Source organism: Alosa pseudoharengus, unplaced genomic scaffold (assembly GCF_046254945.1).
Source record: "Alosa pseudoharengus isolate Yale_2024_CS ecotype anadromous, Long Island Sound unplaced genomic scaffold, YU_APseudo_1.1 YU_APseudo_1.1_scf_4, whole genome shotgun sequence".
NCBI lineage: Eukaryota > Metazoa > Chordata > Actinopteri > Clupeiformes > Clupeidae > Alosa > Alosa pseudoharengus.
In genome coordinates, this window is record NW_027468774.1 from 3,267,645 (window position 1) to 3,292,644 (window position 25,000).

The 25,000-nt window shown below is 44.8% G+C and overlaps 2 protein-coding genes and 1 long non-coding RNA gene across 5 annotated transcripts in view; 2 read left to right on the plus strand and 1 right to left on the minus strand.

Moving 5' to 3' along the window:
- The window catches only part of LOC143103126 (SUN domain-containing protein 1-like), a 72,279-nt gene extending 64,473 nt beyond the window's left edge, over window positions 1-7,806 (minus strand). The window contains exons 1-2 of one of the 3 annotated variants that reach the window (XM_076266918.1): window positions 6,024-6,337; window positions 3,573-3,667 (exon numbers count right to left, since the gene is read on the minus strand). In XM_076266918.1, coding sequence (XP_076123033.1) covers window positions 3,573-3,655 — 83 coding nt within the window. In that variant the 5' untranslated portion in view covers window positions 3,656-3,667; window positions 6,024-6,337. Of the gene's footprint in view, window positions 1-3,572; window positions 3,668-4,126; window positions 4,170-6,023; window positions 6,338-7,533 lie in introns of those variants that run through there. The other 2 variants (XM_076266917.1, XM_076266920.1) reach the window with 2 other exon arrangements.
- Window positions 7,807-9,539: 1,733 nt separating this feature from the next.
- On the plus strand, window positions 9,540-11,763 carry LOC143102770 (uncharacterized). Its single transcript, XR_012982645.1, has 5 exons — window positions 9,540-9,716; window positions 9,838-9,873; window positions 9,996-10,124; window positions 10,221-10,336; window positions 11,507-11,763. It is a non-coding gene; the product is annotated as an uncharacterized LOC143102770 (long non-coding RNA).
- Window positions 11,764-12,034: 271 nt separating this feature from the next.
- ccp110 (centriolar coiled-coil protein 110) overlaps window positions 12,035-25,000 on the plus strand; it is a 23,278-nt gene continuing 10,312 nt past the window's right edge. Inside the window, exons 1-8 of the mRNA XM_076266926.1 lie at window positions 12,035-12,208; window positions 12,978-13,143; window positions 14,170-14,298; window positions 17,771-18,926; window positions 19,228-19,337; window positions 20,306-20,468; window positions 24,715-24,821; window positions 24,989-25,000. The exon at window positions 24,989-25,000 is cut by the window's right edge and continues 105 nt beyond it. Of these exons, the coding sequence (XP_076123041.1) occupies window positions 12,991-13,143; window positions 14,170-14,298; window positions 17,771-18,926; window positions 19,228-19,337; window positions 20,306-20,468; window positions 24,715-24,821; window positions 24,989-25,000 (1,830 nt within the window). The 5' untranslated portion in view covers window positions 12,035-12,208; window positions 12,978-12,990. The remainder of the gene's footprint in view (window positions 12,209-12,977; window positions 13,144-14,169; window positions 14,299-17,770; window positions 18,927-19,227; window positions 19,338-20,305; window positions 20,469-24,714; window positions 24,822-24,988) is intronic.

Consider the following 25,000-nt stretch of genomic DNA (forward strand, 5'->3'; position numbering starts at 1 on the left):
ATGGCCCAGATATTGGGAATGCTAGTTAACGTCACACTTAAACAGAAGAGCTGATGCTGCAAGAACTGGGTGACAATGTCACAGCTTTTTTCGACAGCTGTTTTTTTCCCTCTGCCCCCCCACCCCCAACACACACACAAACACACATATACACACACACACACACACACACACACACACACACACACACACACATATAATCACACACACACACAAGGTCATCCATCTTTATCTTCTTATGAACACTGACAAAAAAAAAACTGCCTACACAGCAAAATGCAAACAGCAATTTGCAAAATGGGTTAGAGTGGGCTGCAGCTGAAAGTCGGCATGGTAACCTGGCACAGCACAGGAGGAGCTCATAGTGTGGGCAGCCCCGGTCCCTTCCCCAGGGTCGCTATGCTAGCTAAATCAGACTGGGTCGCTATGCTAGCTAAATCAGATTGGGTCGCTATTAGGGCTCTCACTTTTGTGAAAAAATCCTGTTCGATTCTTGAGACATAATTGTTCGATTTTTCATGTCTAAAAACGTTTAAATTTTCAACGCCAAATATAGGACAATCCACAAACAACTAACAGGCATTAGGACGAACGTAAAGGGGGCACTTGAAGACGCACAATGGCGTGAAGTTTCGTGCACAATGACAAACAGGAGTGCAACATTCTCGAAAAAAACAATAAGCAGAATGGACTGACATAACATCAGTGAAAAACATTACTGCAGGCTTCAACGTGTTTGCGTTTACAATTAGAAATGTCAAACAAATTTCGCCTACGTAGAACTCACGACTGCACAGTTTGCATACCGCTTTGTCCTTCTCCATAGTTTGATATACCCAAACCCCGAAGTGCTTCCATATCGAACTCCTCAAGTTATTAGGGCCTATCACTCGTATCTCTCATGTCGCACAGGTTGATCGCGTTGTCCTCAATTTTTTGACAAAACACCAGCAGCACAGCAGCCGATTGAAAAAGCTGTTTCCGGTGCGTAAAATTGGTGGGAATTTTCTTTTTAGCTTTCGCAATGCTTACTGCACTTCGGAATTCTTTGTTATTTTTCTGCTTGTTCCTGAGTTTTGTTACATCTATCTTTTTCATTTGTTTAATTCGTTTAAAATTAATAGTGTACATATTTGGTAAAATCGATTCCCTATTTTAGTTTTAGAAACTTGTGTTGGTTGGTCCAATCGATTGTGGAATCGATTTTCGAACGTAAAGTGACGGCCCTAGTCGCTATGCTAGTTAAATCAGACTAAAGATGATAATATAGCAGTTAACGATATTGCCCTGGATCCAGTTCATGGGATAAAAATTAAAAGACAGCCGTTTTTGAAAAAGCTGAAAAAAGACCAGGGCCCTCAGAGGATCCTTCTTTCTCAGGGTGTGGGTCTGAGAAAGAAGCATCTGTGTGTGTATGTCTGTGTGTGTGTGTGTGTGTGTGTGTGTGTGTGTGTGTGTGTGTGTGTGTGTGTGTTCCATGTCCAAACAGGCCCCCAGCCCCAGCACGCACCGCACAGGTATGCCAACCTGAGTTTCCCGACTCCTAGCACAGCTGAGCCCTGGAGGACCCACTCCCACCCTCTCATTACCAAACTCTCCCTTTCTCGCCTCGGAGCGCCGCCACTCCCTCGCCACGCCCACATTCCAGCCGTGGCGTTCCCCTCTCCCACTCCCAACCTGAAGTGAGCACGGACGGCAGGTAAATTGGGCCGCGCAGGTAAGAGCGCAAACCGAAAAAACCACCCGGAACATTCCAGCTGTCTCAGCAGTCACAAGATGAGAGCCGAGGGGTTTCATGAACGCCGGAGGCCACATCGGAGTGTGTGAGCGTATGTGTGTGTGTGTGTGTGTACTAGTAGATGTCACAATTGAGTGAGTGTGTAGTAGACATTTCCAATGAAGGGTGGAAAAAATAATTGCCATTTCTGAAATACTAGCATTTCCTGAACAACAATAAAGCTTTGCTGGACTGTGGGAAATACAAATCATGGTATGGGGAATGCAAATGCAATGTCATAATGCAAATAAACTCGGAATGAGAACATTTCAGAAGTTGTTTATTTAGATTCTTTACTGTTCTACCACAGTGTGTTAGAGACCTGCAGCATATCAGGGGGCAAAGCCACTGTCTTCTGTTTGAATTCTCATGATGTTACACTAAAAGGAAATCAAAAGCTAACCCCATCCTGGATCAGTGCACAATAAGCTCCAAGTTCAGACATTTTAAGCACAGTTGCCAATGAGAACAAAGGCAACACAAGACAGAGGATGACCATACAATGGGAGTAGCCATGGCAGGGAGAATGGAATCCACCAGTAAAGTTACATAACTCTCTGATTTGGTCCACAATGTTTCCCTCCTCTTTCCTTGTGTGTGTGTGTGTGTGTGTGTGTTGTTTGACTTTCTAAACCACACACGCACACATGCTCGCTCGCCCCCCCAGGCTGAGTCATCAGCAGAAGCGCGCGCGGGAGAACGGGCCAACGAAAGAGAAAACAACAGCAGCCCCTCCATGGACCCAGAGGAGCGCTGGCCATTCCGCACCAAAACACTTCTCACAACAACAACAACAACAAGTACTAGTGTCCCAGTGGATGACATCTTTTGTGTTTGAGTATTATTGAGGCTGTAAAATAATCCAAAATTAAAAATGATAGTGAAAAAAAAAAGACATTTTAGAACCCCCAAACACTGACACATTACTGATTCATTAGCCGATGTCTCAGTAGGGGCGCGGGATTTGACAGAAGTTTGGCAGACTGAGTCTTGAACAGAGCCCTGGGGTGTGTACTCCACATACCTTCATCATTAAATTCCATTTAGAAGGTTTACCACCAAAGTTTGACAGTAAAACAGCTGCTTGTGCTGCCTTCCCCTGACTGGCAGTGAAGGTGGCGTTAAGCACACTACAGTACAAGAGGTCTCCAGGCTCCAGTGAGGAGACTGAGGCGCTGCCAAACACACACACACACACGAGGGCCTGGAGCGAGAATACAGCATGCACGCACACACACACAGACGCTCACACGCGCACACACACACAGGCCTCATCTGGATCTGATTGGACACACACACACACACACTCAGCTTAGAGAGGAGGGTTCTGATCCCGAACAAATCCAAGGCAGTCCAAACCCTATGGGCTGAGTGGTTGAATTTCTGTGCGTTTGTGTGTGTGTGTGTGTGTGTGTGAGAGTGTGTGTGTGTGAGAGAGAGAGAGAGAGAGAGAGAGAGAGAGAGAGGAGAGAGAGAGAGAGAGGAGAGAGAGAGAGAGAGAGAGAGAGGAGAGAGAGGAGAGAGAGAGAGAGAGAGAGAGAGAGAGGAGAGAGAGAGAGAGAGAGAGAGAGAGAGAGAGAGAGAGAGAGAGAGAGAGAGAGAGAGAGAGTGTGTGTGTGGGTTAATCCAGACACTGCCTCTCTCTCAACAACTGCTTGGACAAACACCAAGGTCATGTCAAAGAAACCCCACACCTGGATGGACGAGCGTGTACACCTGCGGGTCATGATCACAGATTCCGAGCGGCCACCCAAACGAACTAGCCCACTAGAGAGCACATCTAGGCTAGGCTCACCTGAGGGAGTACGTGTATCCGGTGTTGTCCGGGGCACACTGTGGTGGCGTGTATGTGTGTAGGGGGGAGAAGTCCATGTTCATTCTTCTGTGCCACTACAGGGAGGGGCAAAGGGGCACTTTAGGACCCAACGTGGGCATTATCACAGACACACAACACACTCCCTCTCTCTAACACGCGTACACACACACACTCTTCACACACTTTCTCTCTCTCCCACACACACACACACACACACTTGGGTTCAGCCTGTCACGAGCCAAGGCATGGAGACGTTTGTATAAAAACTGCACCCTGCCATTAATAGAAAAAGCATTTTACTTACTGCCACTGACAGAGACAAAAACTAAGTGAAGCTAGTCTCACTGGGAATGTGTGGGCTAGCTGGAGTTTCAGCAAAAGAACGGTTACACCTACACACTCTGTTTTTAAATACGCCATAGCCATATCTCTGCCAATATACAATCCCAATCATACCACTGTGAAACAAAAGCTACAGCACACACACACACAAACATTTCTACCATGAAGAAAGAAAGTCTAAACAACATCACCTGCTCCATGACTGCAGCGGTCATCCCTTGCGGGGCCAGACAAGAAAATGGCTCTCGTCCGTGCACACACACCTGACTCAAATGTAACTTTGTGTTGTGATTGGCTAAAATCACAGGGAAGGGTGGAGCGTAGGCAGAGGGCGGGAACTCACCTGAGCAGGTGTGCGGTGTCGACACAAACCTGCCGCCTGGCAACAGCTTGCTTGTCTGACAGCACCATCACCACCATGAAAATGCCAGACGTACCTGTCTGTCTGCATCATCCTGGCACGGACCACACACCAACAGGTGGAAGACTCCGATGATGCTTTAATGAATTACACAAGGTGGCAGTCAGGACCCCCCCCCGCTGCACATGCATGACATCATAAATAAGATGCACCCGCACATAAGCTGCATGATACAGAAGTTGCACCCTGAGCACTTGCCCAATGGTTAAGAGGGCATCTGATTTTAAATCAGTCACTCTCTTCACCTGCACTACAAATCAAAACAAAAACTCTATCAGTGCTGCAACTGACACTGCCTGGCCAACACCACTTCCTCCACTGTAACTGATGTATTTGAATGAAAACAAACAGCCTGGTTTGGATGGAAAGCCATTCCAATGCCCAGGTAAATCAAAACACGGATGGTTTCATCACTGAATGAATGAATATATATATATATATATATATATATATATATAAAGAAATTAAAACTCAGCTAAACAGCCAATACGGTTCAAAGATTAAAACCAACAGATGGCTTTCCCAAAAATCCACAGGACTGTGGTGCCCATGGAGTAATCTACAAAGTGATAATCTTTAACCAGCAGTCCCATCAGTTGCCAGAGCCCCTGGTTGGGGTCGGGAGCAGGCTGGGTCAAGAGGGGTCAAGAGATGCCAACAATGCCACTGTATTGGAGAGGGGCACAGCTTACAGACTTAAGTATACTTGCTGGCAGTCAGAGCATAGCCTTACTATTCACCCACATGAGCAGAGCAACACCTAAGCAGTCCCATCAGCAAACGCTGAGATTGTAATCAGCTGATTTCTCTAGTCATCTCTCTCGCGGGCTGATATAAATATACTGAAAAATCCGTTTTGTGCGTGTGCTTTAAATAGTCCTATCCTAGCATGTTTAAGTCCCAGTGAGGACATCAGGCCTGACGAACTCAGGACATAGCTACTCTCGAGACAGGCTGAACCATTTCAGGGAAATTCACACGGTCACGCACACAGACACTCAGTCACTCAATACAGACGAGTCGTTAGTGCGAATGATAATGCGGTCCCAAGTGAAAGTATTGAACACAGAGTCAGTAGCACTCAGCTAAACTACGCTACGCTGAATGTCCTAAGCTCCTTTGTGCAGAACACATTCTGTAATAGTGCGCGGAGTGTTCAAATCAAATCACCGTCAGTCATATATGCCTCCTGCTGCTCAATTGGTGTGTTTTTGGCATTATCTTTCATTGAATGCCTTGTTTTTGTGTACACGTCTGATTTACAAATTATCGAGACGACGGTGCGTCTAATATTGCTGCATGCTATATTTAGACGTCAATATTTCAGCAGCACATTGCCCGATCAACTGTCTGACATTGGGAATGTGTGTATTCCTTGCAACACATGATGGCTATTTCAAAATTCAGTTAGGCGTTTTGTTGTGGAGACAAGACAGAGTAAGGTCTTGACCAGAATTTAGACTGCAGTTATAGAACACGACTGAAATCCCAGGCCCCGTGGTTCGGTTCGCTGTATGGTTCTGCAGAGAGGAGCTTCCCTGGCATGCGACAGAACATTCAAAATAAAAAAAAATGTCTCAGCGTTCTGACACAATGTATCTAGACTATGTATCAGTAGCCTACATTGAAGCCATAACAGTATCAATATCAACTATAGTTTAACTTGCCCGTCCAATAATAAGTCCATGTATCTTATGTTGTCTTCAGTGTAATCCAGTTGGACAAGAAATATCCAGCCTTAAAAGATGCGCAAACTTCTTGACGCATGTCAAGGCGCGTAGTCAAAATGATGGAAAACAGTAGTTCAGTCTCATAGGACAAGCGCTGATCTTGTGGACTAAATTAATCCGCGAACATGTACAAAAGTTTGTAAATTGACAGTCGCCTGTTATTCTCAGACTACCAACAGAATTCCAAAATGGCTTCCCAGACGTAACAAAGCCAAAAGGATAGCTGCTGAGGTTGTTCCTCCCACTTCCAGACTCGGTATTGTCAATCATGAAGCTTACTTTGAATCTATTGGAGGATAGCGGGGACGCTGTGTCCCACCCTTCGAACAGGGCTTCAGCAGCACCGTTAAGATGTAGAAGTAAGTAAAACATTCATGAATGATCAAACAGCATAAGTCAAAAAGCCTTAGCGTGCACACTGAGGTGTGGACCTCAATTTCTCACCCGTGTTCAAAATAATGATAACCTTCTATAAAAACCTTCATTTCACTTATATAGTGGCCAGTACATACTATTAGGTCAAACCTGGACACTGCAGAACCATGTACAATAATTAATTATAATTAAACATTTTCAAATGATATGCTCATGACAACTCATTCAGATGAAACAAGGCACCACTACTTTACCTAATTTGTTCTTACTTTATTCTAGGCTAAGTGACACTTGTGTATTGCTGTATGTCTCTAATATTAACAAAAGCGTGCCAGCCAAACATTTGATTCATTTCATGTAAACAATGCAGTTTTGCCGAATGACTCTTCTACTGTGTACAGAGACGGGCTCTTGTATGTACCACAAACGCGGATCACAGCACAACGCTGCCCCCTGCTGCCAAAAGAGAGCGCCATAACATGTGACGTCATATTCTAAATACTCTTCCACCTATCACAGCTCTCAAACCACAAGCACGTTGACAGCAGCCAAAAAGGGTGGCCTTACCGCGAAATGTGAAACAGCAAGCAAATCCACTTTTGTTGGCAAGAGAAATGGGCATCAGTACTAAACGGATTAAATCACTAGTAATGACATAAAACTGTTCTCTCATTAACATACACAGATGCTGTAGAGAGCAAACTGCTGTTTTACAGAAAAAAGCCAAACAGCCTGCTGACTTTCTCATGACCAACCAAGCGTTCGATCATTTTTCTTTCCAATCAGTGCGTTTTGGACGTTAAGACAGTAGTGACAGACGCGCTTCACTGAGAATGATTTATTACGTGCATGCTACCAACACAAAGCGTCGTCAGTTCCTGTCAAAGAAAACGGACTTTGCCCATTCCTCTACTCTTGGCTTGCAAATAACTTCCTTGTTAATCCAGCAAACAGGCTAACATTATGCAAATAGTTGCTTAGCATGCTAGTTAGTTCCCCTCTTTCACAAACTATACATGCCACAATCGACACACTTTAGACATAATTCACCAGTCAACATTAAGTTACTTACTTGTTTCTTCCCAATCAGATTCGTCGGCTTCTGAAAAATCAAGGGGATGCAAAGAACTAAGCCAATAAGCTAGCTATTAGAGTTTCACCATGCAGATACGTTCTCCTTAACGCTCCAAAACTTTTTCTTAAAGTCCGCTCTGTAGCCTATCAATACGCTTCTTCAGGGCAGCTTATTTCGCTGTTTGTCTCATTCGGAGACGCGAGCTCTGAAGTCTGTTTCAGCGGATTTGAGCTGTCACATGGTAAGCAGCCTTACGGTGGAACCGCTAAAATCTGCATCACTTTTTCCCTGTACCACAAAAGGCGATGGGTGGGGTTTCTACGCTGGATGAAGTACAGTCATTCTGTCCGTAGGCACTGTGGCACACAGGCCTATAATTCTTGACTGGTTCTGGACCGGTCCGACAGGATCAGAACCAACCAGATCCATTTCAGAGTTAGATAGGCTTTAAATAGGCTTACAGAAGCCAAACAAGCCAGGCCCCTACCATTTTTTACTTACTTATTTACATTAGTTAGTGTCATAGCCAATTGGAGCATAACATTCACAACTCTAAATTAGACTATAAATGACTAATGAATTGTAGCCCTATAGCACACATGGGCAACATACGGCCCGCGGGCCACATCCGGCCCGTGGGCTTTCCCTGACCGGCCCGCGTAAGGTCCGTGAAAAAACAGTAGTCAAGAGCCTATCATAGAGATAATGCACGCAAATCAATATCGTTGCTTTTATTTTGAAAGCGACTGCTATTTGTACGCCCATACATTTGTGCGTGGATGCATACGACGTAAACACCCTCGCTGATGTGCTGGTGAATAGAATGTATGCTTCTGCGTAACAGATCAGTTGCCTTTACGTCGGCGTAAACCTTTCAAAGTTTTGTGTCTCCTGTGTCTGCGTCGCTCACCACCACAATGGTTGTTAGAATGTCGAACTCCTACTGCTGCTCGTTGGCGATACGAAGTGTTCATTTCAAAACGTTACTGACAGATAGACAGTTTACAATCGGATAACCCCGTCATGGTAACCAAAATATGTCCGAGTTTATTTGCAAAGCTTATGTTAGCGACTAGTATGATGCTACTACCCACAGGTTGCTTGAAGCAGCCAGCTCAACACACAGGGCGAGTTGACCAATCACAGTTTTGTGTATAAAGTTAAAGCAAAAACATAGCCTACATTTTCAAAATAGTTTTCTTTGTGCATGTAACTAATGACAGCCTACTATTGTCTGCTCCACATTTTCATAGTCTAATTCTGCATAGAGTTAATTTAATGGTGTTAATGATTTAATGATGAAATATTGTTGATGAAATGGTGGCACAGGCCTATGGTCTTAATGACTCCTTCACATTTTCATGGCCTAGCCTAATTATATAGATATTGTAGTACTTTTTTATATCAATCTTTGAAAACTGAAAAAAAAACATGTCAATGTCAAAAACGTATTTTGGAGAATGAGGATTAAATAGCCTGCTGGACATATATTAAATATTGCTGTTTTTCCTTCGTCTCCCTTACATTTTCCATCTGTTCTTACGAGTAGCAATCAAAACCATATGATTTACTTAATGTTATACAAGAACAGAATAGAATTGAACAGAATTGAGTTCAGACTTGAGTTCGGTATTTTGGGTCCGGCCCTCCTCAACAGTCCCAGTTTGTCTTGTGGCCCCTTGGGGAAATTAGTTGCCCACCCCTGCCCTATAGCCTACTATGCAGTAGGCTAGCCTAGTTTGAGTAGGCCTAGTCAAAAGCACAATAGGCCAATGACCCCACCTCTAGCATCCCAGAAACTGAATCGCAGGACTGAAAGTTATGGATTGATAGCACAAACCCCAGAATTTACACACACTCTCTCTCACACACACACAGACACACACACACACACTCATAGCAAAAAAAATGTCAATGCGAAGATATAAGTAAAGATACAAACCAGAAAAACAAGCTGACAGGTAACATGATACGGAATGACAGCAATGCTTCAGTCCCATTGTTCTCTTCAGGTCTAACTTAGAAAAGATGACACAAGAGAGATTCGTACCAAACCAGCTTAGTTTGGAAACACAAACAGAGCTAAGGGATAGAAAGAATGATCTGGATCTGCCTCAATTTGATTTCTTTTATGTGTCTGTTTCATCTCTCCATGGGACAAGCACGTGGAGTTGACCAGTGTAAGTAAAGTAACCTGCTGTGAATACTACGTTGTCTAACTGATCATTTAACACTGCCTAATCCCTATGGAGAATATGGAGACACAAAATGAATGATTGCAGTTTGGTCTTTTCATTGTAGCCCTATATTGTGAAAGCTGCGTAGAGACTGCCAAAGGTGAGTGCAGGCTAAACATTTAATCAGTCATGATGATAAGATGGCCATAGGCTACTGTATAGGCAACCAAAAGGTGAACTGATAAAAAATAAAGATATATCTGTTTCTTGTTTGTCTTTAAGAGATTGAAAATGTCATGGGAAAGGCAACCTCATCTGATAGGCTCAGCGTTATTGAGCATGTTGTGAGGGGGAATTTGTGCCAGAAACATAAGCGTAAAGACATGAAGACATCGTGCATACACCTTTTTGGTGAGCTGAGCTGGTCATATGACTGATTGTATAGGCCAAACGTTTATGATAGCATGCATTAAAGTTCAAATGAAATGTCAAATGATTTATTTTTAGAAATTCACCATGAGAAGTTTCGGACAGAGATGCTGACTGGAAACTCTCAACACTTGAAAATTCGCCTGTGCTACGAGCTTTCCCTGGCCTGCGTGGGAGTTAAACGTCTATCGCAGGTGTCACACTGTTTGCATATATCTATCTATCTATCTATCTATCTATCTATCTATCTATCTGTCTATCTATCTATCTATCTATCTATCTATCTATCTATCTATCTATCTGTGGGTAAATTGGGAGATCAGGTAAAATGGTTTAACATCTTGAGCTCTTTTATTAGTAACCAATCATGTTATTACATGGTGTAAATGCCCTTTATAATATACAATAATTGTCATTGGTCTGAGATAGCAAAGATAGGCAGCTTTAAGACTGTTTAGGTTATTATCAAAATATGTTAGCGATAGGGCCTACACATACTTTTTTTAAATGGGAAAGGGTTTCAAGTACCTGCACATCAGGTGAATTAGGACAAAATAATCAGCTAAAATGGGATATGTTTTTAGGTACATTTTAGTGGGAGCCTAGCCTGGGTTTTGGAGCCATAAAATCTGTGCTGATTACAGTAATTTTGTCAATTAAAAAATATTGAAGAAGGTGCAATGAGTGTCACAATAGTCCAGAATGAACCATGATTACAGTAAGAAGGCTATCAATAGCATAGCCTAGCCTATCCCTCTCTCTACACATGCTTATGCACACCTGGGCTATTAGGGACTTTGGAGACCTTAGACAATGCAGGACTAGGGGCCCCTTCAACCATCCCTGCTCCCTTCTCAACCCCTTGCCCCCTTCGCAAAATGCCTGACAAAGAGCCAGGGTGCTTGAAACATTGCTATGTTTTTAAAGTAATACAGTTTATATTTTTGGAGCAATTGCAGTGTGCAGACCACCATTCTTCCACTGTCTGACACAATTGTCTGGCCCCTACGGATAAACTACTTTGGATGTGCATCCACTCTCCAAAGTCCCTTCGCAAACCACCCATACACCCTTTTTAAACATAACTGTCCCATTTTACTGACCACGACTGTTCCTGAACATGTCACCAGAGTGAAGTAGCCTGGGTTTTAGTAGGCCTATATCTTTGAGGGCCCAAAGCTTCTAAAATAGTTTATTTGGCAACAGCAGAGACTATGAATTTTAAAAAGTAATAGCCTACTTGTGGTAGAATACTCTTCCGAAGTTTTAATTTTTTTGTAATCCACCAAAAAGTGTCCCAATTTACCCCTATCTTTATATAAAGATCCTTGTGAACCAGTGGTCTATTCTTCGTTGACATGCAGGCGGATAAACGTACCTTTGAAGAGGATGACATCACAACCTTACTACATGGGAACAAAGACCGAGTGCGCACCACGCGGCCGTTGGCTGAAATGAATCAAAAGGATGAGCTGTGAAGTTGGAAAAAGTTGGTCCAAAGCAAGCCGAGAATAAAGAACGGGCGCCATCTACTGGCTATTGCTGTTACACCTTATCATACACCTACCTATTTCAACATGCATTTTTTAAAATATAATGTATAATAAATGAGATTAGCAAACTCTTGTCTCTGGTGTGTTACATTTGAAATAATGCAATGATTTTGTCATTGGCATCTGTTAGATCCACAATCTGTGCGTTAATGTTAAAGCAGCATGTGTGGGCTATGCCCCTGTCTATTTTTTCTCAAATGACCTTCTTTATAATCCAAAATATGTATTTGGTCTTTCATAGCAATACACATGGGTTTAGGTTTACCGTCCACCGCTACAGGATGGGTAGTTGGCAGTTTTTTTTGTGGGAGGCGCTGTTGTCAGTCAGTCACCCACCGACGGAAGGCAACTGTGTGTGTGTAACGTTAGCTAAAATTGCCACGGGTGGGTCTGTATGACGGCCCATCGGGTAATATGAAAATAAAATGCCATCGAACCTCTCAAGACAAGTAGTCTAACAATGTGAATCCAGTGATTATGGAACTTTGATGGAATTTTGGATCCCTAATGAAGGTAGGCTCACTAGGCTGGTGGACGCAGGAAACATCAGGATTTCGCGCCAGCTTGCAACTGCTCAATCGAGCGAACCTGTGAAATTAAATCACGCTTGCAAATATTTTAGATGTAACAATGAACGTTAATTAACTATTGGAGTTCGGCGTGTATTTGTTCTCTGTTCGCTTTCGAAAATGTAGTTATATGTCATTTAGCCGCACTTGCTAGTTGTGCGGGGCCAGTAACGTTATCAGTTAACGTATTTTGACAAGACTCCAGTCCCATTTATTGTTGTTTTACGATTGACTTGACGTTGTGTGATGTCAGCGTAGCTATACGGTTTAGCTATACGGAACATTTTTCGACTAATATTCGTGTTTTTGGTTTAAATACATTCAGCAGGACGACAAAGAAACGCTGCTAACGTTACAGATGTTCAGCCTTGCTTTAGCTAATCAGTTAGCAGCGACGAATGTTGGTCAATGATAGGCTACTAGGGCAGTGGGACACCAAACGTCATGTCGAGGTTTGTAGTATAACGTTACCTTACGAAAGGCAATTAATAGGTAACAAAATTACTCCACTGTCCTGATTGGCATGTCCTTCTATGAATAGCTGCTATTTCTGGCTGAGTCTTGGGCACTGCCCTTGCCTGTTCAGCGATACCATAGATAGCCAGTCTGTGTTTATTTTGCGATTGCTGTTGGTTCAGAGCACATCAGGAAGTCCGAGAAGCTTTGGAAACAGAGTGTAGTGTATCTGATTTTATTTGTATTTGCTGTGTAAGGTCAGCGTCAGCGATGGAGAACTACGAGGAGTTCTGCTTGCGGAGCCTGTCCAAGCTGCAGTCGGAGGGGAAGGGAGAAACGATGCGCTCCGTCTCGCCGACACCTGGCCAATGGCTGAAATCCTCAGTCATCTGTATCCACGGCAGAACTATACTGTCACCCCGGGTATGTTAAGGGGGGGACGCGGTAATTGGGTGTAAATTACTTTGTTCTGCATTAATATCGTACTGTTGCCAGACATGCGAACATAATGTGTTAATTATAAGCTAGTAGTATGCACAGGGGGTTTGTAAACATTGTCATCACAGAGTTGTTCTTGGCGTTGCCATATGCACATAGTTGCGTGGAGACAGACATATGAACCAACTGAACAACTGTTCAGTCATAGTCTGTCAATGGTGCAGTAAGTTCCAATCCCGATGCCTCCATTTTGATGATATGTATGGCCAAATAATATAAAAGTCTGCTTCTGATCCATGTGACTAAACATGAAGCATTCGAGGTCAACTTCCTCTCTGAGAAAGGATGTTGTCGAGTTGTTTATTGTTGCATCAACTGGTCACTAAAGTGCTAGTTTTAGTCACAGTGCTTGAGAAAACCCTAGCACTTACAAAGTCTAGTGGTGTTGACCCAATGTATTTTTGAAAGTGATGATAATGAAAGATGGCCCTTGTTGGCAATGTTGAGTTAATGTAATCTGTTTAGCTCACCGGAGGACATGGCAACTGATTAGGATTTGATTACTGCTCTCTGTGAGAGATGCCATTGATCAGGGTGGACAGCTGGAGTAGACGGAGTCATGTGGGTCTGTTTCCTGCTGACTACAGCCTAATGCAGTCTATCAGAGACTAGGCCTACATATCAGCATTTAAGTTTACTGCACGGATCAGCATTACTTTGAAGTGCACAGTACAGAGGAAACTGGCTGCATTTTCACAACTATCTATAAGTGTAGATAAAAGGGCTCTGTTTACCACGAGCCTCTGTGGCTGCTCCCCATCGTTAATCCCCAAGGGGCCGGACCGAAGGAAGAGCTAGACAAATAAACTGGAAGTTGGAAAGGAAGAGCTCATGGCTGGCATAAATGAGAACTAGGCTTGTGTCTATGAACTTGCAACCTGACTGCTATTACACAGTGTTGTGTGTGTGTGTGTGTGTGTGTGTGTGTGTGTGTGTGTGGTCTCTTGCCAGCTGACTGAGGAGCAGCGAAGAGAGATGTGTGTGTATCGGCAGAGAGCTGCTGAGAAGGAGGCCGAGAGAGAGGTTCTGTGCAGGAGTAGCCTGCTCACACAGGTGCAGAATATTCTGGACATTGCTCAGGTGAGGACTCACTTAACACACACAGCTACAACAACGTACAAAGCCACACACACACACACACACACACACACACACACACACACACACACACAGTGTTTCCCATACATTGACTTATTTGTGGCGGCCCACCACAATATCGACATTGACCACCACACAATGATTTTCCAGGTTGTACTAAATTGTGCTTAAATCTGGTTGGCATCATAATCACGCTGTGCTAATTTGTTAAAAACTGTTGTATTCAAGTTAATTCTGCAAACCAACCACCACAAATGGAATTCAATTCTCTGGGAAACACTGCACACACACACACATACACACACACACACATGCTAATGAATAACTGTGCTAAACTGTCTTGACAGTGGCCCTCCATACCATAGCTTTGATACAATGTTCAACCTTGACTGAAAACCGGCTAATAGATTAGTAAATTAAAAAATACTAGTAAAAAAAAGTAGTAAAAAAAACTGGTAAAACACACTAATAGATTTTTACGGTTTCAGTTAAAACATACCATAGAGCTGACACATTTATCTTGTGTTGCTTACTCACACACACAAACACACACACACACACACACACACACAGTGTGCTAATGAATAACTGTCTTGACTCTTGACAATGGCCCTCCATACCATAGCTTTGATACAACGTTCAACCTTGACTGAAAAACCGGCTCAGCTTGTTCTTGAATGAACAGCAAGAAGAAGATATCTGTACGAACGTGTTAACGTGTTCTGTGACTGTTATCTTTTGAGGAATGGGTCTAGGGTTTGAGAAAGGTCTGCTGAATTACTGTAGAATTACTGTCTTTTATTAACCCTTAGAACCCGATTGACGCAAAGTGCGTCAAAAACCACACCCTTTCTTCTCTGTTACATTGCTCCGGAACGGTTCATCGCAGCGAGATGAAACCTTTATTGCACGACAGAGCAGAAGTGGGGCTTTCCAACGAGACTACACACTTGTCTGTACGATCAAGTATGAAAATTTAAAAAAATTATGAAATTAAATCAAATTGCATCATATTTACAGTCTATACTTCTCTGCGTTCACCTGCACACACATTACTCTAGTTTGAATTACTCGCAAACCCGTGATCGCATCGATATGGCAAGCATATCAGATGAAAGAGGAGGCACAGGGCTATCCATTGGTACCATGTTTATCGACCCTTCTGGCTTATAAAACCAGACGAAGTGACTGCAAAATAATAACGTCATGTACACAAACCAACGCTGCACACTCATTACTCTCGTTTGAATTACTCGCGGACCCGTGATCGCATAGATATGCCACGCATGTCAGATGAAAGAGGAGACTCGGAGCTATCATTTGATACCAAGTACATATAAAACAGACGAAGTGACAGCAAAATAATAACTTCATATAGCTGGACTTACCCCACGTTTTTGTCTGTTCTTGTGGCAAAGCATGTTTATAATCCAATGCTATCATGTGTTTCTCTATGGCAAAGCATGTTCATATTCCGTTTTTGAGATCCTAGCAAATTCCTGCATGGCATCCAATTCAAGGCTCACATTGCATCCCAATTTGTTCAACAAATAAACACATTTTTTGCCTTAACTTTGTTCATGGCAATGCAGTAAAAAGTTGAGAATTATTATAACTGCATACACACAGGCACGCAGGCTAACACGCAACCTCGGGTCAAGTCAGGTCAGATCAGTTCGTGTCACAGATATGGAGCGCAGAAAGGTCATTTTTCATCACTAAATAAAAAATGGCATTTATTTCCGTAAATCACACAGCAAATATTTCTGTAAATTTCTCAGCCCCAGAGTATCCCTCCAACATGGCAATTATATTGCCCGATTCAGGACGGTCTGCCCTACACACACATGAAATGCATGTAGAGCTGTGAGCTTGCTGTGGTGAGATACATGTCGAAATATAAGAATTTTTATAATACACTTTTTATATTTTAATTCTTTAAAAATCTAAATAAAATCAATGCTAGTGTTAATACATGGAATGATGGCAGATCTGAATAGCCTAGACTCTCCTGAAAAAAACAATATATAATATATGTGTGTGGCACTTACAATGACCAGAATAAATCCTTATGAATAAAGGTAGTGAAAATGCCATAAAAACAGCTTAAGGTTCTAAGGGTTAACCTGACTCCGCCAGATGGATGCTTCGCATTTGCTCTGCATGTCCATCTGGGAACTTTCCGTTGGAGAACTTTTGGGAAGGTGCGGAAATACTGGTTAGCTGATTGGATAAACCATCTGTCTATCACCACCTATGTTGGTTATCGACGGGCCAAATCAACCAATTAGTTGAACGAAGTGTTCTTCTAATGCCTTCGTTTAACATACAATTAAGTTAGGTAACATAACTAACATTAACATTTTTTAACTTACCATTTGTATGTGACATGAACCTAATCAACGACAATTCCCATCAAGTTTTTACGGTAGGCCCTACACTTCTGAAGAAAGTATATTCCTCCATTATGAACTGGAATCGGCCGTGGAGGATGTCTGTGTCGTTCATTCCTCCCAGCTGCATGGCTGAGACTCATAGCTTCACAGCTTCCCCAGGAATACTTTCTTATTTGAATAAAACTTGCGCGATAGCTATGCTCATCTCATCTGTGGATGACGTCATGTTGTTCGTTGCGTCACACCTAAACCCGCCTCAAAACCAACGCTGATTGGCCGTTCATTTGGTGAACTGCTCCAAATTTTCTCTATCGGAAAGTTGCCAGACTGATCTGCGAGTGGAAACCTGAAGCTCACGAGATCAGGATGGTCTAACGTGGCTAGTCTTTTATTCCTGTTCAACTGAATTTGAGAAAACAAAAGACTTTTGCACACCTCTTCTGCACAGGTGTGTCGGAGAAGACCTGAGGTCGACTGACAAGGAACTTAGAGACTCCCGCACACTGTTTGTCTTGCGAAAATTAATTTAATAAACAATGTTTCTGTCCTACGACCATCCTCAGATTATTCTCAGGTTATTTTACAAATAGGCTGAGGAAGATTGAAGGACCCAAACATTGTTTATTAAATTGATTTTACAACAGAAACTGTGTGCCAGTCCCTATTCCAGTTCCAACTGAATTCAATCTTTTAAGAGTACTTAATTGAGTGTGTGAACTGAATTCAATCTTTTAAGAGTACTTAATTGAGTGTGGGGGGGGGGCGTTTAAGTTTAAACAATGTTTCTGTCCTACGACCATCCTCAGATTATTCTCAGGTTATTTTACAAATAGGCTGAGGAAGATTGAAGGACCCAAACATTGTTTATTAAATTGATTTTACAACAGAAACTGTGTGCCAGTCCCTATTCCAGTTCCAACTGAATTCAATCTTTTAAGAGTACTTAATTGAGTGTGTGAACTGAATTCAATCTTTTAAGAGTACTTAATTGAGTGTGGGGGGGGGCGTTTAAGTTGTTCACATTAGGCATCAGCACGATATGTTTTCTTTCCCTGCAGAAACGCAAAGTGCTCCAGCTGTCCGAGGCTCCAAATGATCCCGTGAAGCACAGTCCTCAAACCGAGCTGCAGCTCAGAAGCTTCCCCCAGGGCTCAGACCACCAGGTGGCGCCGTTTGCTCTCCGGCTGAGGGAGGTGGAGGTGAGGACAGAGGAGGAGGAACAGGAGGCGGACGATGATGAGGAGGAGGAGGAGGAGGAGATGGAGGAGGACAGTATGGGAGGTGAGATGAGTCTGCAGAGCCTACTGCGGAGGTCACGCGAGTACATGGAGCGCGAGCAGGGTCGTGGCACAGGGTCAAAGGTCAACTGCAACAGTGCCAGCGGTGCCAATGCCACCAGGCCGGTGGCCGCTGTGGCCAATGAGAGCCTGTCCGACAAAGAGAACGAGAACGGAAGTCCTGTCGGCGAGACAACGTCGCAACGCCAAAGCCCCGAGTCTTCCGCTGCCACAGTCCAACGGCAGTGCCGGGGCGAGAGTGTGCCCACCGTGGGTCCACGTGGCCCTGCCGAGTCAGTGCCAAGCGGGCGGTGGGCCCGGCTGTGCCAACCCGAGCCCAGTCTGAGTCCAAGTCCGACCCTGCGCCCGCACCGCGGCAGGCCCAGGCCCGTGTCCACCGGCGACCTCCTCTTCGCCTTCCCCGCCACCGTCGACAGCGGCACGGCTCGCCCGAAGGACATCGGTGTCGCCTCGTGGCTCCCCATGCACCAGAGGTCGCCGGACCACGCGTCCAGTGCCAGCTCAGTGGCCGGTAGCCGCCGTGCCAGCAACACTGGCCCCGGTCCTGCCAGCGAGGCGACGGGCATCGTGGGTGGCGCTGGTGCCTCTGGCGGACCGAACCCGCCAGGTCCAGAGGGCTTCCGGCGGAGGTGCCACACCCTGGACAGCCAGGTCTGCCCGCCCATCGACCGCAGTCAGGAGCGGCTCCCGCGCTTCATGGCCGGCGTGGCCCAGAGGCCCTCCGCCCGCAGGTCTCCGCCCGGACCTCCGTACCCGGGCCACGGGCAGGACAGCCCTGTGCCTGCCCTCCTGCGGAACCACCCTCTGACCCCTGACCCTGTGACCTCTCAGGTCAGGCAGCGGCTGGACAGTGAGAGTGATCATGAGAGCAGGTGTACCAGCCTCCTGAGCACACCTGTGGAGGAGAACCGCACAGGTGAGGCGGTGGACTATCGCATGATTAGATAAAGACTAACGATTATGAAAAGATGGTTTTCTGTTGAGTGTTTTCTCTTAATCGATTAGTTGTTTGATCAATGTAATGATTTTAGAGTAGGCTACAGAGTATATTTATGAGTGTGTGTTTGCAGCTGATTGTAATACCTGCTGAACTACATCAGTAATGCCTAATAATTTAAGTGGCAGAAATCATGCTAAAATACAGGATTTGTTTCTACATTTTTCAGTGTTTGATCGCTAGTTGTTCATTTGTGTGTGTGTGTGTGTGTGTCTGACAGATGCAGTGGATGCTGTTGAGTGGAGAGTGCAGGTCCTGGAGGAGGAGCATGCTTTTCAACTCTCCCTGCTCCTCGCAGAGCAAGAGAGGGAGCAACAGCGCCTCCGCCAGGTCAGCCACTCAAACTACACCCAGTTTCTACAGAACCAGAGGAGCTACAGTAATGTCCTGTGTATTAGCCGCATTGTGTAGCCGCAGGACAGTTAAAAGAAACAAAACCATATTAAGACCATATTAACTGCCCCCGTGTATTTACCTCATAGCTGAAGACATTTTGCAAAATCAATGGATAAGCCGGGGCTAATAGTTTTAATAGGAAATTACGGTACTCTACTCACATAGGGTTTCCAGTATAGTCAGTCAACCAGAGTGAAAACTCTGTACAAAAATACGGTACATGCTGTTATTCGAAGGCAGAATGTTCTTTTGAACACATAGCCATTCATTCACATAGTCTTTGAGAAGCTTGAATGACCGTTAAGCACATGGACAGCATGGTGTCACTTGCATTCAGTGAAAATGAAGCCAAGACTGGTCAGCCCAGTCTTAAACATTGAAGCCAAAGTCTTTGCAGTAAGTGCTTTGGAAGCCCGAGCGTACACCGTAAGCAGAGAATCTGCCAGGTCCATCCAGAATCAAGTAGCCATACTTGGTTACATCTATGACTTGTTTTTTGAGTTCCTTCTGGTGGCTTCACTGGCTTCACTTTGGACTGCGCCTATGCTGTCCAGCATTTATTTCATCATCATCATCATCATTATTATTATTATTATTATTATTATTATTATTATTATTTCAAGTCATTATTTTAAGCAGCTGTGGTGCAGTGCAGTGATGATGTCTGATATGATATTTCTATGGAGTAATGTTGCGTTTGTATATGTGTTGTGTTGTGTGTGTGTGTGTGTGTGTGTGTGTGTGTGTGTGTGTGTGTGTGCATTTGAATGTGTGTGTGTGCGTGTGCGTGTGTGTGTGCATTTGTGTGTGTGTGTGTGTGTGTGTGTGTGTGTGTGTGTGTGTGTGTGTGTGCATTTGAATGTGTGTGTGTGTGTGTGTGTGTGTGTGTGTGTGTTGGACAGGAGCTGGTGGGCACGGAGCAGCGTGTGTCGGGAGTGTGTGCCAGTGAGTCTGGGGGCGAGTGGGGGTGTGTGAGGGGGGAGCAGTGCCCAGCCTCCAGCCCCTGCTCCAGTCTCAGCCCGGGAACAGCTGAGAGGTCTCCCCCCCACAGAGCCTACAGCATGGGTACTGCACACACACACACACACACACACACACACACACACACACACACAGAGCCTACAGCATGGGTACTGCACACACACACACACACACACACACACACACACCCACAGAGCCTACAGCATGGGTACTGCACACACACACACACACACACACACACACACAGAGCCTACAGCATGGGTACTGCACACACACACACACACACACACACACACACCCACAGAGCCTACAGCATGGGTACTGCACACACACACACACACACACACACACACCCACAGAGCCTACAGCATGGGTACTGCACACACACACACACACGCACATGCACACACACAAGTCATATGCTAAATGTAATGTAATGTAACAAGTCAGTCTGTCTGTAATCATCATTTTACCACACATATAGTTAACACTCTTTATAAACAGCAGTTGAAGAAACATTCTCTCTCTCTCTCTCTCTCTCTCTCTCTCTCTCTCTCTCTCCCTCTCCAACTGTATGTCTCTCTTTCTCTCTCTCTCTCCCTCTCCAACTGTATCTCTCTCTTTCTCTTTCTCTCTCCCTCTCCAACTGTATCTCTCTCTTTCTCTCTCTCTCCCTCTCCAACTGTATGTCTCTCTCTCTCTCTCTCCCTCTCCAACTGTATCTCTTTCTCTCTCTCTCTCCCTCTCCAACTGTATGTCTCTCTCTCTCCCTCTCCAACTGTATCTCTTTCTCTCTCCCTCTCCAACTGTATGTCTCTCTCTCTCTCTCTCCCTCTCCAACTGTATCTCTCTCTTTCTCTCTCTCTCTCCCTCTCCAACTGTATCTCTCTCTCTCTCCCTCTCCAACTGTATCTCTTTCTCTCTCTCTTTCCCTCTCCAACTGTATGTCTCTCTCTCTCTCTCTCTCCAACTGTATCTCTTTCTCTCTCTCTCTCCCTCTCCAACTGTATCTCTCTCTCTCTCTCTCTCCCTCCAACTGTATGTATCTCTCTCTCTCTCTCCCTCTCCAACTGTATCTCTCTCTTTCTCTCTCTCTCTCTCTCCCTCTCCAACTGTATCTCTCTCTCTCCCTCTCTCCCTCTCCAACTGTATCTCTCTCTCTCTCTCCCTCTCCAACTGTATCTCTCTCTCTCTCTCTCTCCCTCCAACTGTATGTCTCTCTCTCTCTCTCTCCAACTGTATCTCTTTCTCTCTCTCTCTCCCTCTCCAACTGTATCTCTCTATTTCTCTCTCTCTCTCCCTCTCCAACTGTATCTCTCTCTCTCTCTCCCTCTCCAACTGTATCTCTCTCTCTCTCTCTCCCTCCAACTGTATGTCTCTCTCTCTCTCTCTCCAACTGTATGTCTCTCTCTCTCTCTCTCCCTCTCCAACTGTATCTCTCTCTTTCTCTCTCTCTCTCCCTCTCCAACTGTATCTCTCTCTCTCTCCCTCTCCAACTGTATCTCTTTCTCTCTCTCTTTCCCTCTCCAACTGTATGTCTCTCTCTCTCTCCAACTGTATCTCTTTCTCTCTCTCTCTCCCTCTCCAACTGTATCTCTCTCTCTCTCTCTCTCCCTCCAACTGTATGTATCTCTCTCTCTCTCTCCCTCTCCAACTGTATCTCTCTCTTTCTCTCTCTCTCTCTCTCCCTCTCCAACTGTATCTCTCTCTCTCCCTCTCTCCCTCTCCAACTGTATCTCTCTCTCTCTCTCCCTCTCCAACTGTATCTCTCTCTCTCTCTCTCTCCCTCCAACTGTATGTCTCTCTCTCTCTCTCTCCAACTGTATCTCTTTCTCTCTCTCTCTCCCTCTCCAACTGTATCTCTCTATTTCTCTCTCTCTCTCCCTCTCCAACTGTATCTCTCTCTCTCTCTCTCTCTCTCTCTCTCTCTCTCTCTGAGCGCATGTGCGAGTGAGTGTGTGGTGAGTGTGAGCGTGAATGGTTCGTCTGTGGCTCTCTACGATTTCTATCTTTTGTGTGTCTTTATATGTGTTTTAGTGGTGGGTTTTTGTTGCTTATTAGTTGATAAAACATTACTGATCAATTGGTTGCTCTAAATTTATCGGAGCCCGCACGCAGCTTCTCAGTTGGTTGTGGCGGTGTCTCCTAGAACATTACAATGGAGTTTGAGAACTTAACACGGCGTCATGGAGTCAAGGTAGTTTCTGACGCCAGTGTTGAAGTTTGCAGTTTGGCTATTGGGGAGATAGTGGGGTACGACGATATTAAGTCGGCCTCTCGAATGAATAATGGCATTGTTCTCTTTTTGAGTACTGTGGAAAAAGCAAACCAAATTGTTCGTCATGGCGTTGTGCTTGGTGGCGAGCTCGTCCCTGTGCACCCCCTTAGTTTGCCGTCGAAGAAAATACTGATTTCTAATGTGCCACCTTTTCTAAAAAATTAACTCCTGAGTCGTGAGCTTTCACGCTACGGAAAATTGGTTTCCCCGATCAGGCAAATATCCCTTGGGTGTAAATCACCGCTGCTTAAGCACGTTGTCTCTTTCAGAAGACATGTGTACATGGTTCTAGACAAACGTGATGCACTTGATTTGACTTTTAAATTTAGAATTGATGGCTGTGTCTATGCAGTTTTTGTAACGTCGGATACAGTCATGAGGTGTTTCGATTGCGGTAGGATAGGTCATCGCATTGGCGTATGTCCCCATAAGGCTGAGCATAACGAGGAGGGTGTTGGTGAGCAGGTGCCTGCTACGAGCGGTGTCGAGGCGGGTGCTTCCGTGGAGGTGGCATCTGCCGTAGATGAGTCTGAGGGAACCAGGTCTGTGGCAGAGGAGTCTGCTGCGGCCGGAACCCTAAGGGCTGGGCCTGAGGTGGAGGAGTCTGCCTCAGCCCGGCTTGAACGGACCAGGTCTGTGGCGGTGGTATCTGCCGCGGAGCCTCTGGTAACTGAGCCTGAACAGGTGGGAGCGTTTGCGGTCGAGTCCGCTTCAGCTGAAACCAGTTTGGGTGTAACGATGGAGTTGGCTGTGTCTGACGCAGCGGATCCACCGGGAAATGTTGCCGTGCCTGAAAGTGAGCTCGGGGGGTCACCCGCGGTTGCGAGTGGGCCCACTACACCTTCCCTTGCTGGGCTTGCTTCAGGCCACACGGGACAGTCTAATGTGAGTGGTGAGATGGAAGTTGAAACACATGTGTTTAAAGTGCCTAAAAGGAAGAGTAGTCTGGACGGTTGTCAGAAAGACGTAAAGAAACATGTAACACGGGAGTCACAGTCGAATTGCAGTGGTACAGAAAGCGATGGTTACTCCACTGATTCGAGCAGTGGTTCATACTCTTTTAACGAGAGCATGATTATAATTTATAGTGCTGAAGAAATCAGTACGTTCTTGGCTGAAACTAAGGGGAAAAGGGGGGTTCAAATTCAGAATTATTTTAATGATACCGCACAGTTTGTGAACGATGCTTGCTATCTTATGAGGGAAGGGGCTTTTGAGCAAAGGGAAGTTTACCGTCTGAAAAACATTGTTCGCAAATTAAAAACGGTACTCATTCATGGTCACAAGACGGGTCAGTGTTTTGGCTGAATTCCACTGTTTATTTTTTTGGGGTTGCATGAATTGTTGTTTATTTATTTATTTCCGGCGAGGTGCGGTGTCATGTGTAGCCTAATGCACTGTCTCGCGTTGTCACTTATGATGCTGTGATACTTTTCAAGGAAGTCTTCCTTGTGTTTTGTTGTTTTGTTGTTATCTGAAATACTGTTTGGATATGCTATGTATGTAGTTGTGCACATGCTTGAGCTGTGAAGGACAGTGTGTTTTGGACAATCCAGAGGGGCTGTGTGACTGGTTCATGATTTGTTCAGCATGATGGTGCCTATTGTAGGCCTATGGGTTTTTTTGTAACCCCTTTCTGGGACGATTTATGTTGTTCTTTTTTCATTTGTATTTTATTGGTTGTACTGATATCCTTAGTTGGTCTGTAAATAAAGTTCTTAAAAATCAAAATCTCTCTCTCTCCCTCTCCAACTGTATCTCTCTCTCTCTCTCTCTCCCTCTCCAACTGTATCTCTCTCTTTCTCTCTCTCTCCCTCTCCAACTGTATCTCTCTCTCTCTCTCTCCCTCTCCAACTGTATCTCTCTCTCTCTCCAACTGTATCTCTCTCTCTCTCTCTCCCTCTCCAACTGTATCTCTTTCTCTCTCTCTCTCCCTCTCCAACTGTATCTCTTTCTCTCTCTCTCTCCCTCTCCAACTGTATCTCTCTCTCTCTCTCTCTCCCTCTCCAACTGTATGTCTCTCTCTCTCTCTCTCTGGTCTTTGGCTCGCAGGGTTCCCCCCTCCTCTCAGGCCGAGTGTAGCTACAGCCTCCACAGCCTCCACCTCCCCATGGGGAACCACTCAGGGGAGCAATACATCTAGGAGCAGATTTAGCCAGGTTAGTGTGTGTGTGTGTGTGTGTGTGTGTGTGTGTGTGTGTGCACTTTATTTAACTGCATTCATTGGAGATGATGGAGATTGGTGTCATTTCTACTGATTAAATGTCATACTTTAGTTAGCGGAGAGCAGTGTTCAGAGGAGCGTTTTTGTCCACATTGCCTGCAGGTGCTGAGTGTT